The following is a 13,338-nucleotide window of genomic DNA, read 5'->3' as shown; positions in this document are numbered from 1 at the left end:
TAGTTATTCAGATGTTTCACTCATGGCAGAGACACTTACTTAAGTAGCATAGGGGCTAATATCATTTCAGTCACAAGACCTGAGTCAGTGTTGAGGCAGTGTCTTAGATGTTGGTCATCTGCTGAATAGAGAAAGATTGCATGTTCATTTAAATATATGAATCTCACAATAACCATGTGAGTTATCAATGTTTAAAATTAACCTGTCAAAGTAGGACCGTCATTCAGGTAAACATTTTATGTGTTTAATTAATTAAATGCTATTCTGATGTGCTGAATAATTTAGTACAGAAAATTGCCAAGGTGGGATATTATTGATATACAGATTTACAGATTCAATTTTATTCCGATACTTGATTTGATTAACTCACGAAAACCATGTAAATTATCCTTGTTAACATGAATCTTTCAAAGTAGGATTGGAGTTCACTTAAAAATGTTATCATATTAATTGCATGATATGCTGAAAAATTAATCACAATTAATTGCCAGGAATGGATATTGATACAGATTTCCATATTCAATTTGATTCTGATTCACAAGCTCTTGATTCAATGAACTCATAACCATGTGAATTATCCTTGTTAAAATTAATCTCTCAAAGTGGGACTGTCATTCAGCTAAAATGTTATCAAATTAATTGCATGATATGATGGATCTTTAATTACAGTTATTATGTAGGACTGGGTACTGATGCTGATTTCCAGAATAAATTTGATTCTGATTCACAAGCTCTTTATTTTAATTTGAATTTTGATTTAATTTAGGTATATTTCAGTTATAATGTCCATTTTGCTTGTGAGGAAATTCTTTCTCTGCTAATGGTGCAAATCATGTCGGGAATTGGGCTACACTGGTTGCGTAGTATGTTAGTTTTTGCATGCAGCATGTTAATATTATGGCAGATAAGCACATTTTTGAGTAGACATTACAAAAAGTGGCATTAGAAGTCAATATATTGTTTGTTTTATTTCCATGTCAGTGAACATAAGCCTATAAAGAGTGAATAAACCAATAAATCCTTTTACACTGAACCTGTTTAGGAAGCCTAAAGCTTTGTTGCAAGCTTTTACTCTGGAAGCCACATCAGAAAACTGTTACAAAAGGAAAGCAAACATCTATCCAAGACAGGAAACCATGCACGTTTGTGTTTTGGCTGGGTTCTTCACACCTGGTTCAAGCATACACCTGTTTCCCCACAGTCTTTTATCTCACATCAACACAACATTGCATAGTGATGTTGTGAACGACTAAAACACGTTGTTGTGCATTAATCTCAAGGAAACGCTGTGAAGGAAATCAGCACAGAGGAAACTGGTTTGCTGCAGTGCCAAATGCAAAGCTTCACAGGGAAGAGCAAGGCAGGGCAGGACATAGACCCCTGTAAATGGATTTTGGGCATAAGTCATAAGATGAAATAGCAGGATGTGTGTCTGGATGGACTGACCCTGACCCATCTCTACCCCCTTCACATGTGCTTCTATCCTACCACGAGCAGGATGCAGGCTAGATAGGCGGTCTATTGTCTCAGTCTGGGGTGGGACTCTAGAATCATGTTATTATATGGAATTATGTCTTAGGTGCTGCATAGTCCTACCAGGTCTAGATCAATACATATTTTTAAATCTGCAGTTATAATTAAAGGGATAGTTCACCCAAAAATGAAAATTCTGTCATTCATTACTCACCTCATTTCAAACCTTTAAGACTTTCTTTCATCTTCGGAACACAAATTAAGATATTTTTAATGAAATCTGAGAGTTTTCTGTCCCTCCATTGACCGCTATGTAACTACCACTTTAAAGCTTCAAAAAGGTCATAAGGAGATTGGTTTAACAATCCATTATTAGTCCAAATTTTCTGAAGAGAAACGATCGCTTTATATGATGAACGAATTGAATTTAGGCTTTTATTCACATAAAACATTCATCAACGCAAACATCAGTTGTGGTAAACGGACGCTCAAGCATGTTTGCTTGACGTGTGAAAACCAATGAGGTTCATTCTCGTGTTACGCAGCACGTTTGAGCTTCTGCAAGAACCAATGAGCTTCATTCTCGTTTTGCGCAGCACGTTTGAGCTTCTGCAAGAGGTTTGTTCTCATGCATCAAGCAGGTTCGGTTGAGCTTTTGTTAATGTTCGCTGATGAATGTTTATATGTGAAAAAATCCTAAATTCAATCTGTTCAACATAAAATGATTGTGTCTCTTCAGAAAATTTGGACTAAACCGCTCGATTAATTTTATGAACTTTTTGTGTCAAAGTGGTCAATTGAGGGTCAGAAATTGCTCAGATTTCATTAAAAATATCTTCATTTGCGTTCCGAAGAAACGAAAGTCTTACGGGTTTGGAAGAACATGAGGGTGAGTAATTAATGAAAGAATTAAAATTTTTGGGTGAACCAACCCTTTCCGCTCCTGCATGTTGTTGAACTACAGACTTCATCTCTAAATGTATAATACATACGTAATTGAATATTTGAAAGATTAAAGAAGAGTCTGTGTTTCGTAGCAAAAGCACAAGGTAATATTTAGTGTTGCTTGCTGACATTTTGACAAAATCCAGTAATTTCGATAGGAATCCATACAATCGGAATTTGAAGATTTCATTTGTTATAAGTTGGTCATGAGAATTCACTCATGAAATCTGCTTGGTTTGGAAGTGACTTCTGTGTGAGGAGTGCTTTATGCATAGCTACACTATTGACTGTGAGTAATAGATTTTTTGCTCATAAAATTTTGCTAACATGACCTAAGTTACATTATTTTTTTTTTAAATCAGACTGGTATGAGTTTGAGTGCAACTTTAGTCAAATGTAAATCAAACTTTTAAAGCGCATGTAAACACTAAGTGGGAGGAAATGAAATATCTAAATGCATTGTCATTTATTATTCTCTATAGCAAGGTGCTTTCTTCCCCCATCTAAACCATCTATTTCAGTGACATTGCTTTCACTGAGAAACCCTCTTCCTCTACACCCTGCCCCCACCTTCTCATATAAATTGCAAGGGCAATCAGACAGAGCAGCAGTGGAACAATCAATGTGTGTGGCTTGGACAGGGTGGGGCAGTGGGCGGTGGTGGAGGAGGATGGGTGGGTGACAGGCGATGAGGTCTATGTCAGCATGAAATGGTCAACTGTTGGGAATAGGGGGTGTGGGGATGTAGAGTCACTAAAAGAGGCTTACGGGTGTGAAAAGATGTCCCCATTACTAAAATCTGAGCTCATGAGACTATAGAAAATATACCTCTTCATAAAGATGTACTATATGTAATATATCCTTATACTCTAGATATAGAATGTACAAGCAATAAATCAAGATATTTTTGTCAGAATTCAAGAATGAAATGGATTCTGTATTTGTTTTTTGATTATTCTGTACCCACATAGAATGATCAGTGTCCGGCTGAGAATGCCACATGCGTCACATCGCATCAAGGTGCGAGTGCAGTTTAGTGTCGCAATGCATTCCTGGATAGATTAGATTTAAGACTTAAGATCTTGGAACAGCCAGACTTGAAACATGTCAGCAATGTATAGCAAAGCAGAGATTAGCTTTCCTTGGAGAAACAACAAAAACATACCTAAAGTATGTTGAGATGTGAAGCAGTGTTATTTTTAGTGTATACACTAAATTGAGTTTAATTTTTAGTCATTTTGTTTTGTGTTTTATTTTATATTTCTGTTTTGTTTCAATTTATATTTATTTGAGTTTTAAGTTGTAGTACTTTCATTTCAGTTATTTGAAAATAATTGTTAGGTTTAGGTTTTTCAGCTAATATTTCATTTTATTTAATTTCAGCTTTATTTCAATTAACAAAAACTAACAACACTGTTAAGTGTACCCATCTAAATCATTTTCTCACCTCTTTTTGATCCAGACATTTATGACATTCATTCTTATGTGGAACACACACAAAAAAATATATTTTGAAAAATGTCTCAATGTTTGTTTGTTACAAGGAAAGTCAATTAGGTCCAGTATTTTAAACCCTATTGACCTTCATTGCATGGAGAAAAAACTTTCTTCAAAATATCTTTTTATGTCATAGTCATAAAGGTTTGGAATGACATGAGGGTGTGTAAATGATGACAGATTATTCATTTTTGGGTGAACTTCTTGAACCTGAATTTAATTACATTTTGCAAGATTATGAATTCATGTGCTGAATATTCTACACTGAAATAACGTTGCCTCTTATTGAGCTTGGTCATCATGAGTAACGTTTTCTCTTTAACCCCCAGCATGCCTCTCTCTCAGCCAGTCGTTCAGAGAAGGGCTCGGGATGGTCGAGTCGCTCACTCGGAGCCCGTTGCCGGAATTCCATCGCCTCCTGCTCGGACGAACTGCCACACATCGGCAACTACCGGCTGCTCAAGACCATCGGCAAGGGCAATTTCGCCAAAGTGAAGTTGGCACGCCATATTTTGACCGGCAAGGAGGTAAGATGTATATTAAAGATTCTCAAGGCTCCTCTGATTGACTCTTAGGTAAAACTTCTTGTTCTACTTTGTGATTAGACTGGTCTCTGCTGTAATTTTTGAGCCAGATGACATGAAAAATGTATATTAAAAAAAAACTTTACATTTGCTCATCTGGTTTGTCACACTTTGACCAAAAGCAATTATGTTATCTACCTACCGGGGTGTGCGCAGTTAGCATAATTTAACAGGTGATTGCTCCTGTTATATGCAATTTAGTTGACAAGTCAATCTGTCAGCTGCATTCTGATGATTTTTAACTTTTGTGTCTTCTCAGGTTGCAATAAAAATCATTGACAAAACCCAACTCAACCCTACAAGCCTTCAGAAGGTAGGAACTAGGTCATAACCGCTGCACTCTTGTAAGCTTGTGATCCTAATTATGTCTTTGCGCGCTAATGTTTATCTGCACTCAGTGCCCAAGGTATAAGGTCATATCGAGGAGCTTGTTTTGGTCAAATTGTATGTGATTAGCCACTGTTTAGCAGTGGTCAGTAAAAATGTAAACTTTGACCCCATGGCTTTGATTTGCCACCATTGTTTTCTGAGGTGGACTGTGGTCTAATGCTGTTGTAATATATCTGGAGCTGTCTGAGCACTTTATCTGTGTGAAATCTGAAAAATACAAAAGTGAGCTGTTTTTGTCCTTGGTTTAGTTTGCAGCTAAATGTATTAATTCACTGGAAAGTGGCAGGAAAGATAAGATAAGCAAGTCAAATAAGAGAAAGCTGTTGAATTTGTTGTTTCTTTATAGGCACCCTATTATTATTGTGCACTTTTTGTTTTTTGCTGATTTGTCTTTGTGAAGATAATACAATCTCTGCATTTAAATATTACATCAGTTTGTGTATTTGAAGTTCATGTACTTAATAACACGCTAAAAAATAATAAATAATGTTTCTAACCTTATCTTTAGTATTTGTTTTGTTTAATGTTGTCTGAGGTACATCACATTAATTGAATCATGATTAGGATTTATCCATCTTAGTGTAAAATATTCCTAGCTGTTATGCATATGGCTTGATGACTAGGGAATGTTGTGTTAGTGTGAGAGAGTCTGTGTGATGATCACACCTTTAAATGTGAGAGATATGGTGTGCTGCTTCATTCTGAAGTTTTGTTATTTCTAACACAGCATTTCAGTCCTATAGATTATTATTGGCGCTAAGCTCTGAGAGTTCTTCCAGAATATTCAAGTGTAATGCGTTACTAATGACTTTCAAAAAGATTAATAATTATGTAACAGCAAGTTTTAGTTAGATGATGTGATGGCAAACTTAAAACAAGTGATATTTTTGTTGGTAACAGTTTTTCTGTGATGTCTTGGTGAGTGATGTCATGTGGGGTTAACTAAAAACAAAAAGCAAATGATGGGTCAGAGGCATTGTGTACTGTAGTATATTGTGCTAGGTGGGGCTTAGGCCGTGTGTCCACCAAAGCGTTTTTTCACACAGCTGGCGTATTTTCTCAATTGCATTCAATAGGAGCGCTGCGTTTTTTAAACGCCATGAGCGTAACGAGGCGCTGGGTGTTTTTTCACGCTGAAGCGCTGAGCGCCCGGCGTTTTTTACTTGTCGCCAAGAGTTGAAGAATGTTCAACTTTGGGGTAAAACCAAGCGGCAACCTCCCTATCTCTCTCTTGAAACCAACACGGAAGTGAATTCAACTGCAATTCATCGACTGGCCGCTTGAGGCTGGCAGCAAAAGTGAGACAAATCTGTATCTCCCCAATGTTAAAATGCCCAACTTTACCGCAGAAAAAATGTTTACAGCCTGATGTCCTAAGTTGTTTTGGTCTTACAGCTAATTTTGCCCTTCATGACAACTGTGAGGGGGGTGAATTTTTTTATAACTCATCCGTTTAAATTATATTAAGCCTTAAAATGCTGCATAATTAAGGGTGTGGCCAATTGAGTGACAGATGGATTGCTGTCATTAGCCGTTTGTCTGCTCTGTTAGCCATCACGTCACCGTGTTTGTACTTTTTTCGGGATTATTTCATACAATTTAATGCACGTCTTATACCTTCGCCCACGCCGTTGGATTCCATAGTTGTCGAGTTTCAAGAGAACAACCAGCGCAGTTTTCCAGTTGTTTTCCTCTGTGAACATGCACTCATGGTCCATGAGTCATGGATGTCTGACAATTTCGTTGCTTTTTGGAGTTTGGATTTAAAAACGTCTAAACGTCTTTTAAAAAAGAGCAAATATTGTAAGTTACTGCATGAGAATAATAATGCATCACAATACACATAGTCTCACGGTTAGCTATGTCTTTTAACTATTATAGTATTTCAAAGGGCAAAAACATGAACTTTAACTATTGGCTTTAGGCCTAAGCTAGGCGGGCGTAGTTTCAGCATCCAGGCACCTCAACTCCACCCACGTCCCACATTTTTGCCCATTTTCGTTTATCCGGTAGTGACGCGCTTCCAAGATGGCGGCGGCCGACTCCGCCCACTTTAGGCTTATGATGATAGACAAACTTCTAGATGTAATCAAATACTGAAGATCGTAGACCAAATCTAAAAATAGTTTGTCCCTCTTAATGTTTATGCTGGTTACGGCCCTGCTCCTGTGTCATGTTTAGTGCAGATCAAGAGGTTTTGTTAGTCTGATGTGGCCACAGCACTGGAGATACGCCAGCAAGCTCTTTCTTCTCTTCTTCTCCAATCTCCTCTGTTTAATCCTGTTCAGAGATGGAGGGGGCCAGAGCACAATCAGCTGACCATGAACTTTCCCAGCAGCTGGATTTCAGAAGGGTTGGAAAAGGCATGGAATTTGCCTTTATCAACTTGTGTGAGAGGGTTGGGGGCTTGATGTAAAGGTTTGGATCCCCATCATAAGAGCACAGTGTTACTTTAATAAAAAAAAACCTTCAGGGTGGGTGACGGAGTTGGACCGTGGGTGAAGAAGGGTAGAGGGGGTTGGGTGTCCCCTATTCAAGTCTCTTGCAGCCAGGAGCGCTGTTCCAGACATACGAACAATGGGGGCAACTGAACCCGGAGGGGGTGGAGGACTCCAGAGGGGCCGTAGCACTGGAGCAGAGATCCTGAGAAAGCAAGCTTGCATAGAAGAGAAGTGAGGAGTGTCTATAACATGATATCAGAAAGGGGAAAGGCCCTGATTTAATGTGGTTTGTTTGGTACCTTTGAATGTGTTGTTATAGTGTTGTTATATCATTTTAGCGCATTGAAATGGTGGAAAATGTACTATGACTATTGTTTCTAAGAGAATTAATCATGAATTATTAATTATGTAGATCACATTAGTGTCACTTAAGATATTTAAAAAAAAAAAATATTGTCTATATTTTTGTAAAGATATCTTCATTTGTGCTCCTCAGAAAAAAGCAATTCAGGTTTGGAAAGGCACAAGGAATTTTCATTTTGGGGTGAAATATCTCTTTAGGAACGTCAGTTTACATCTTTCTGTATGATTGTGACTCCTTAGTCCCACAAAAGCTAGAATTATTAGTAACTTGAATGTCCTAAAAAATGTGAGTTTAGTGCATATTATCCATGTATGCATTCATTATAATTGTTAAATCACAGATGAGAGCAGTTGCTGGAAAAGCACTATCAGGCAGAGCCATAAATCCAAAAAGAGAAGATGATGAAGTAAACTTGACATTTATGAGTCACGCTGGGGATGCATCACCGCCTAACACTTCAAGATTATTTCTGATCAACTCCAAATGCTCATGGATTACTTATGTAAGCTCCATCAATTATGAGATTATCACTATTTCTGGCACTGTAGGGCATTGTGTGTTGTATGTACCTAGGACAGTGGTTCCCGACCCTGGGTGTGGAGTACTGCCAGCACTGCACAGTTAGAAGTCTCACTAATCAAACACACCTGATTCAACTCATCAGCTCATTAGTAAAGACTCCAAGACCTCAGATTGGTGTATTAATTAAGAGAGACATTGGCTGAAAATTTAGGCAGCTGACTTGTTGCCTCGCTGCCGTTATCAGGCAACGACTTTGTTGCTACTTTCGACTACAGCAAAAAAGAGCAAGCTTTGGTGATAACTAAACAAATATTTTATTACTATAATTGTAATTTCTCGCTAGAAGTGACATCAGAAGTGGAAAATGTTGGTCAAAAACATTTACACACAAACCGAACACAAACTGGGAAGCACAGGATTGTGGGAAATCAAAGGCAGTGAAGGATACATCTATTCAAAAATCGATTAAATGGAGGTATAACACACCAAGCCAGTCGGCCATCTGGCAGCGTTAGGCCATTTTTGAGCTTCGGTCGGCTTAGTTTTTTTGGTGTGTTTGGTTGGCTCTAGTCAGATGCCATCTGAGTTTTAAGGGCCAATTCAGCATGTTGAATCCACATTGGGCCGTCGGTGAGAGAGAACTCTGATTGGCTGTTCAGCTTGAGAGAGTGCATGAGAACAAAAGCGAAAGTGATTAAAGCGAGCAAAGGAATCAAGAAGGTCCAGATAGAAGGCTGTTACATTTTTAAGTAATCTTACCTGAGCATTCGAATGCACAAATATTTTCATAAAAACATGAGTCAACTGGAATGAAGAAAGTGATCAGCGCGTGATTGATATTCAAAATGGTAAGCAAGCGCTTCTTTGTTCACAGTTTGTATACCTGCAGTCCTAGTTTTGGTTTCCCTTTTTGAATGAAGAAAATAGACTATTGAAACCCGCTGATATAGACAGATATTTGCTTAAAAAGCAGTCGCAGAACGCACATAATAGTTGACCGTCGCCTTTAGTCCTTTCAGTGTGTTCAAGCGCAGCTTTTTGGCCTAGACGCAGCGGAGGAGAGGCAACAACACAGTCAGCTTTCGTCGCCGCTAACTCTTTGACGTCGGCTTGGTGTGTCCCAGGCTTTAGGAGACAGGAAGTGAAGATAACATTGGATTCCGACGTAGCCATCAATGTCCAGTGTTGTACAAGTGTATGAGCAATATGCAAGTATGAGGTCAGGGTTTTGGTTTTTTAAAGAAATTAATACTTTTATTTAGCAAGTATGCATTAAATTGGTTAAAAGTGACTGTAAAGACATTTATAATGTTACAAAGGATTTCTATTTTTGAAGTAAATGCGGTTCTTTTAAACTTTCTATGCATGAAAGAATCCAGAAAAATGTATCACAGTTTTGACAAAAATATTAAGCTGCACAACTGTTCTCAGTATTGATAATAATAAGAAATGTTTCTTGGGCACCAAATCAGCATTTTAGAATGATTTGTGAAGGATCATGTGACACTGAAGATTGGAGTAATGATGCTGAAAATGCTGCTTTACATCCCAGGAATACGTAAATTTACTTTTAAATCGTAACATTATACAATATTACTATTTTTAGTATATTTTAATCAAATAAATGCATCCTTGGTGATCATGAGACTTCTTTGAAAAAAAATTACCTACAGTAATTGTGCAACTTAATGATTTTAAACCATTTTTTATATATAATATAAAATATATTTTATGGTATGTTTTTACTTCTCCTAAAGAATTCAGACCAAGGTGATACATAAATAAAACACAAATGAAATCTCCAATAAATCTCCAGATCTGAAAGATCACTGAGCAATAAAATATTCCTTTGGGACGTGCCCCCTCACTTCGAGCAGTCATGGGGCTTCTGGGTAAGCCAAAGTTTTTTCCCTCTGGCACTTCCTGTCCTGATGACGTCGTCGTCGTCCCCCCCATCCAGAGGCAGCTTTGACCCGAGCTGTTGGTGTGCCCGGATGGGACCATCTGTTTTGCTCTCTGTGGTGATCCAGCTCTCTTTCTCTCTCTGTCACTCACCGGGATCCAGATCAATGCTAGGGAAATGGCGTGGGCATAAGCACTAATGCCTGGGAGCTATAGAAGTACTTTGAAATCCTGAAGTGTTCTCTTTGGTAAAATCACTTGTTTATGTGAATGATTCACTTCAAATTGTCAACTAACATGTTGTTTATTTGCAGTCTTTCTAAATACTCACTGTTTTGTTTTCACATCTGAATGGTACATTCTTCCTGGACTCGGCTGGCTGTATGTGTGTTTTTGGGGATTGACCGAACATTCTATTTCTTTAGGTGAGAATGAGATGGTGTACAGAGAAAGATGGGTGGCTGCAATCATATGAGAATGCCATTAGCTTACTGACAATCACACAGAAAAAACCTTCCCTTTGGGAAGAGAATGAGCCAAAGATGTAGAAACGGGGATTACCAATATGACGTATAGCCACTGCTGGGAAGTTATAGCAGTCGTCGTTCAGACTGACATGATTCCTTGTAAAAGTCTTGCAGATTTTTAGTAGAATATGCAGCGATGCAGAACCGTTCTTTCCCTCTCGACTGAGAGGCTCTTACAATGTCTTATGATAGACTTGGATATAATGATGCCAATGTAAGCTCCTTGTCGACGCCTCCCACAACGTGATCCAGTTTAAAGATTCTGAACTGTCTCCGGATGGAAGATTTAAACAGCCATTCTGTTGCATCTCTGCCTAATATTTAAAGGGATAGTTCACCCAAAAATGACCATTCTGTCATTTTTTTATTCACCCTCAGGTCATTCCAAACCAGTGTTATTTTACTATCATTGATATACTATTATAGTTTAGTTCATTTTAGTTTTAGAAATTTTATTGTGATTCCCCCCCCCCCCCCCCCCCAATTTTTATTAGTTTTTTTATGTAAATATGTCTGTATAGTTTTTATTAATTTGTGTTTATTTGTTTTAGTTTATTTACTTTTAGTTATTTTAGTACCTTAAGTTACCCTAGGGTTAACTAAATAAAAATGAGAAATGTTGCTTTGGCAACTACCTGAAATAAGATAAGTTGAAGTTTTTTATATTATATAATAACACTGTTCCAAACCTAGTAGTAACAATATTTTCTGGGCCCCAATGTTCTAAGTATCTTATGTTCCACATTAGAAATAAAGTCATACAACAAGATAAGAATGAGAATAAAAAATTGGGGGTAAATTGCACACCAGTGTTTGTGAATTGCACAACAGTGATCGGAGGCAAAAGATAATTCACATGCTAATAATCAATGTTATAGCTATTATTTGATGTCAGAAGTGTTGCGTGGGCGTTTTTGTTCTCTAGCTCAGACATGCAAAAATGTCAAGCCTCCAATTTACATATTTCACCCCCTCTCCGTGTAGCAGTTGGAGATGGTTTGGAAAGAGAATGACCTAGACAGAACCAGACGCACATGAAAAATGATTCCCAGTGGGATGTGGATGGCTGTTATGTGCTTATATCAGACTGATGAGCTTGATGAGGGCAAACTTAGGTTATCAGACACCTTCAGTGATATGATGAATGAAGAAATATGCCTAATACTGAAGGTTTTTAACACCAGATGTGATGCGATCTCTTTCATTTTAATCTGTGTTTTTGTACATAACAAGCAACCAGAGCCTGGAAATTATCTCAGTTGCTTGGTTTCTACTTCTGAAGTGTTGCTCAATGAAAGTCCAAAATCCTTCTCCACATCAGATCTGCCTTGATATTGCTACCAAGGGATCAAATCTCGTCCTGTTCTATTTTGTTCTTCTTTGATCGCCTTCATTGTGATGTTTTTTTCAAGTAAAATGGCTGTTACAAACTTCAATTTCATGCAGACTCTAAACTTTCTGCTTGGCTGTGCTTAATCGCTATGTTTTTTATCATTATATTTTTATATCTCACAATGTGACTTTGTATCTCACAATCAATGTTGTTATTGTAGCCATTGTTTTGTCACAAGATGCACACCAGTAATGTTTTTTTTTCTAAGGCACATTTATAAAAGGTCCTAATTGAACGAATTGGCTTAATCTGTGAAACCAGGCCTAAATGTTTGGTCTTGATTTCTTACATTTTTCTATGTGTTTTCAGCATGAATACTCTCTGTAAACCCTCCCATGTATATTTTGATTATTTTTGCCTGTGCATTTCTCTATAAGCATGATAACTGAATGTACAGTTATGGTGTTCGCTCTTTGCATCTGTAAATGCTGCTCAATCAGGCTCCCAGCACAAGGCCTGGATTAACTGGTGGGAAGCCTGCAGTGGGATCAAGGTAAGGTGGTCCTGTGCAAACAATGATCTGGGCTCGACAAATGTTTGCGTCCAGCACCACCAACATGACCTCGTTCACCCGCAATGCTATCCTGAGGGAAACCGAGAAAGGAAAATCCATCGCTCTAAAAGAAAAAAAAAGGAAGGAGATCAAATCAGGGTTCGATTACCGCTGTCTGGAAGTCAGCTACTTGAAAAATGGACAGTAGAAACAGGAGAGAAGGGTAGAAATAGAGCAGTAATGTGCGGGCAGAGGCAGGTTTTCCATCAGGTGCTGAGGGAGTGTTGCCTGACTTAGGGGGTGAGATAAGTCCATGCTTAAATACCAGGTCACCATAGCAACGGTGACGTGAGGCCAAAGCCTAATGAACCAGGAAGTCCTGTCTTTGAGGAAAAGCAGGAGAGATGCATGAGGACAGGGAGTGAGGGAGGGGCTGGATTATCTGATTGTTATCTTTAGGGCTCAGGTGAACAGCTGATGTGCAATTCAATTTGAGCCGCTCTCAAGGGGATGTTCGTGCACGTGTGAGCCGGGTGACGTTTGATGTCTCAGGATACCCCTGATGTCATGTGATCATTCAGCTTGTATGACTGCTCATAAAAGCAAAAGAAATACACTTTCACATTCTTAATGTGCATCATTGTCTTTTTTACAGAAAGAAATCCCAAAAAAGTGTTAAACCGCTGTAGAACAATATAAATGTACAACATGTGGTTTGGGGTCAGTTTTTTTAAATTTATTTTTTAACGAAATTAATACTGTTATTCAGTAAGGATGCATTAAATTGACCAAAAATCACATTAAAGA

The 13,338-nt window shown here is 38.1% G+C and overlaps 1 protein-coding gene across 11 annotated transcripts in view; it reads left to right on the top strand.

The window, feature by feature from the left end:
- mark4b (MAP/microtubule affinity-regulating kinase 4b) overlaps window positions 1-13,338 on the top strand; it is a 38,889-nt gene that overhangs the window by 5,515 nt on the left and 20,036 nt on the right. For all 11 annotated transcript variants that reach the window (XM_077208483.1, XM_077208492.1, XM_077208491.1 and 8 more), the window contains exons 2-3: window positions 4,245-4,442; window positions 4,759-4,812. In XM_077208483.1, the coding sequence (XP_077064598.1) occupies window positions 4,245-4,442; window positions 4,759-4,812 (252 nt within the window). The remainder of the gene's footprint in view (window positions 1-4,244; window positions 4,443-4,758; window positions 4,813-13,338) is intronic.

Source organism: Siphateles boraxobius, unplaced genomic scaffold (genome assembly GCF_051911475.1).
Source record: "Siphateles boraxobius isolate OS27281-9 unplaced genomic scaffold, OSU_SipBor_1 6, whole genome shotgun sequence".
Lineage (NCBI taxonomy): Eukaryota > Metazoa > Chordata > Actinopteri > Cypriniformes > Leuciscidae > Siphateles > Siphateles boraxobius.
Note: the sequence above shows the minus strand (reverse complement) of the source record. Positions and strands in the feature narration are given on the sequence as shown.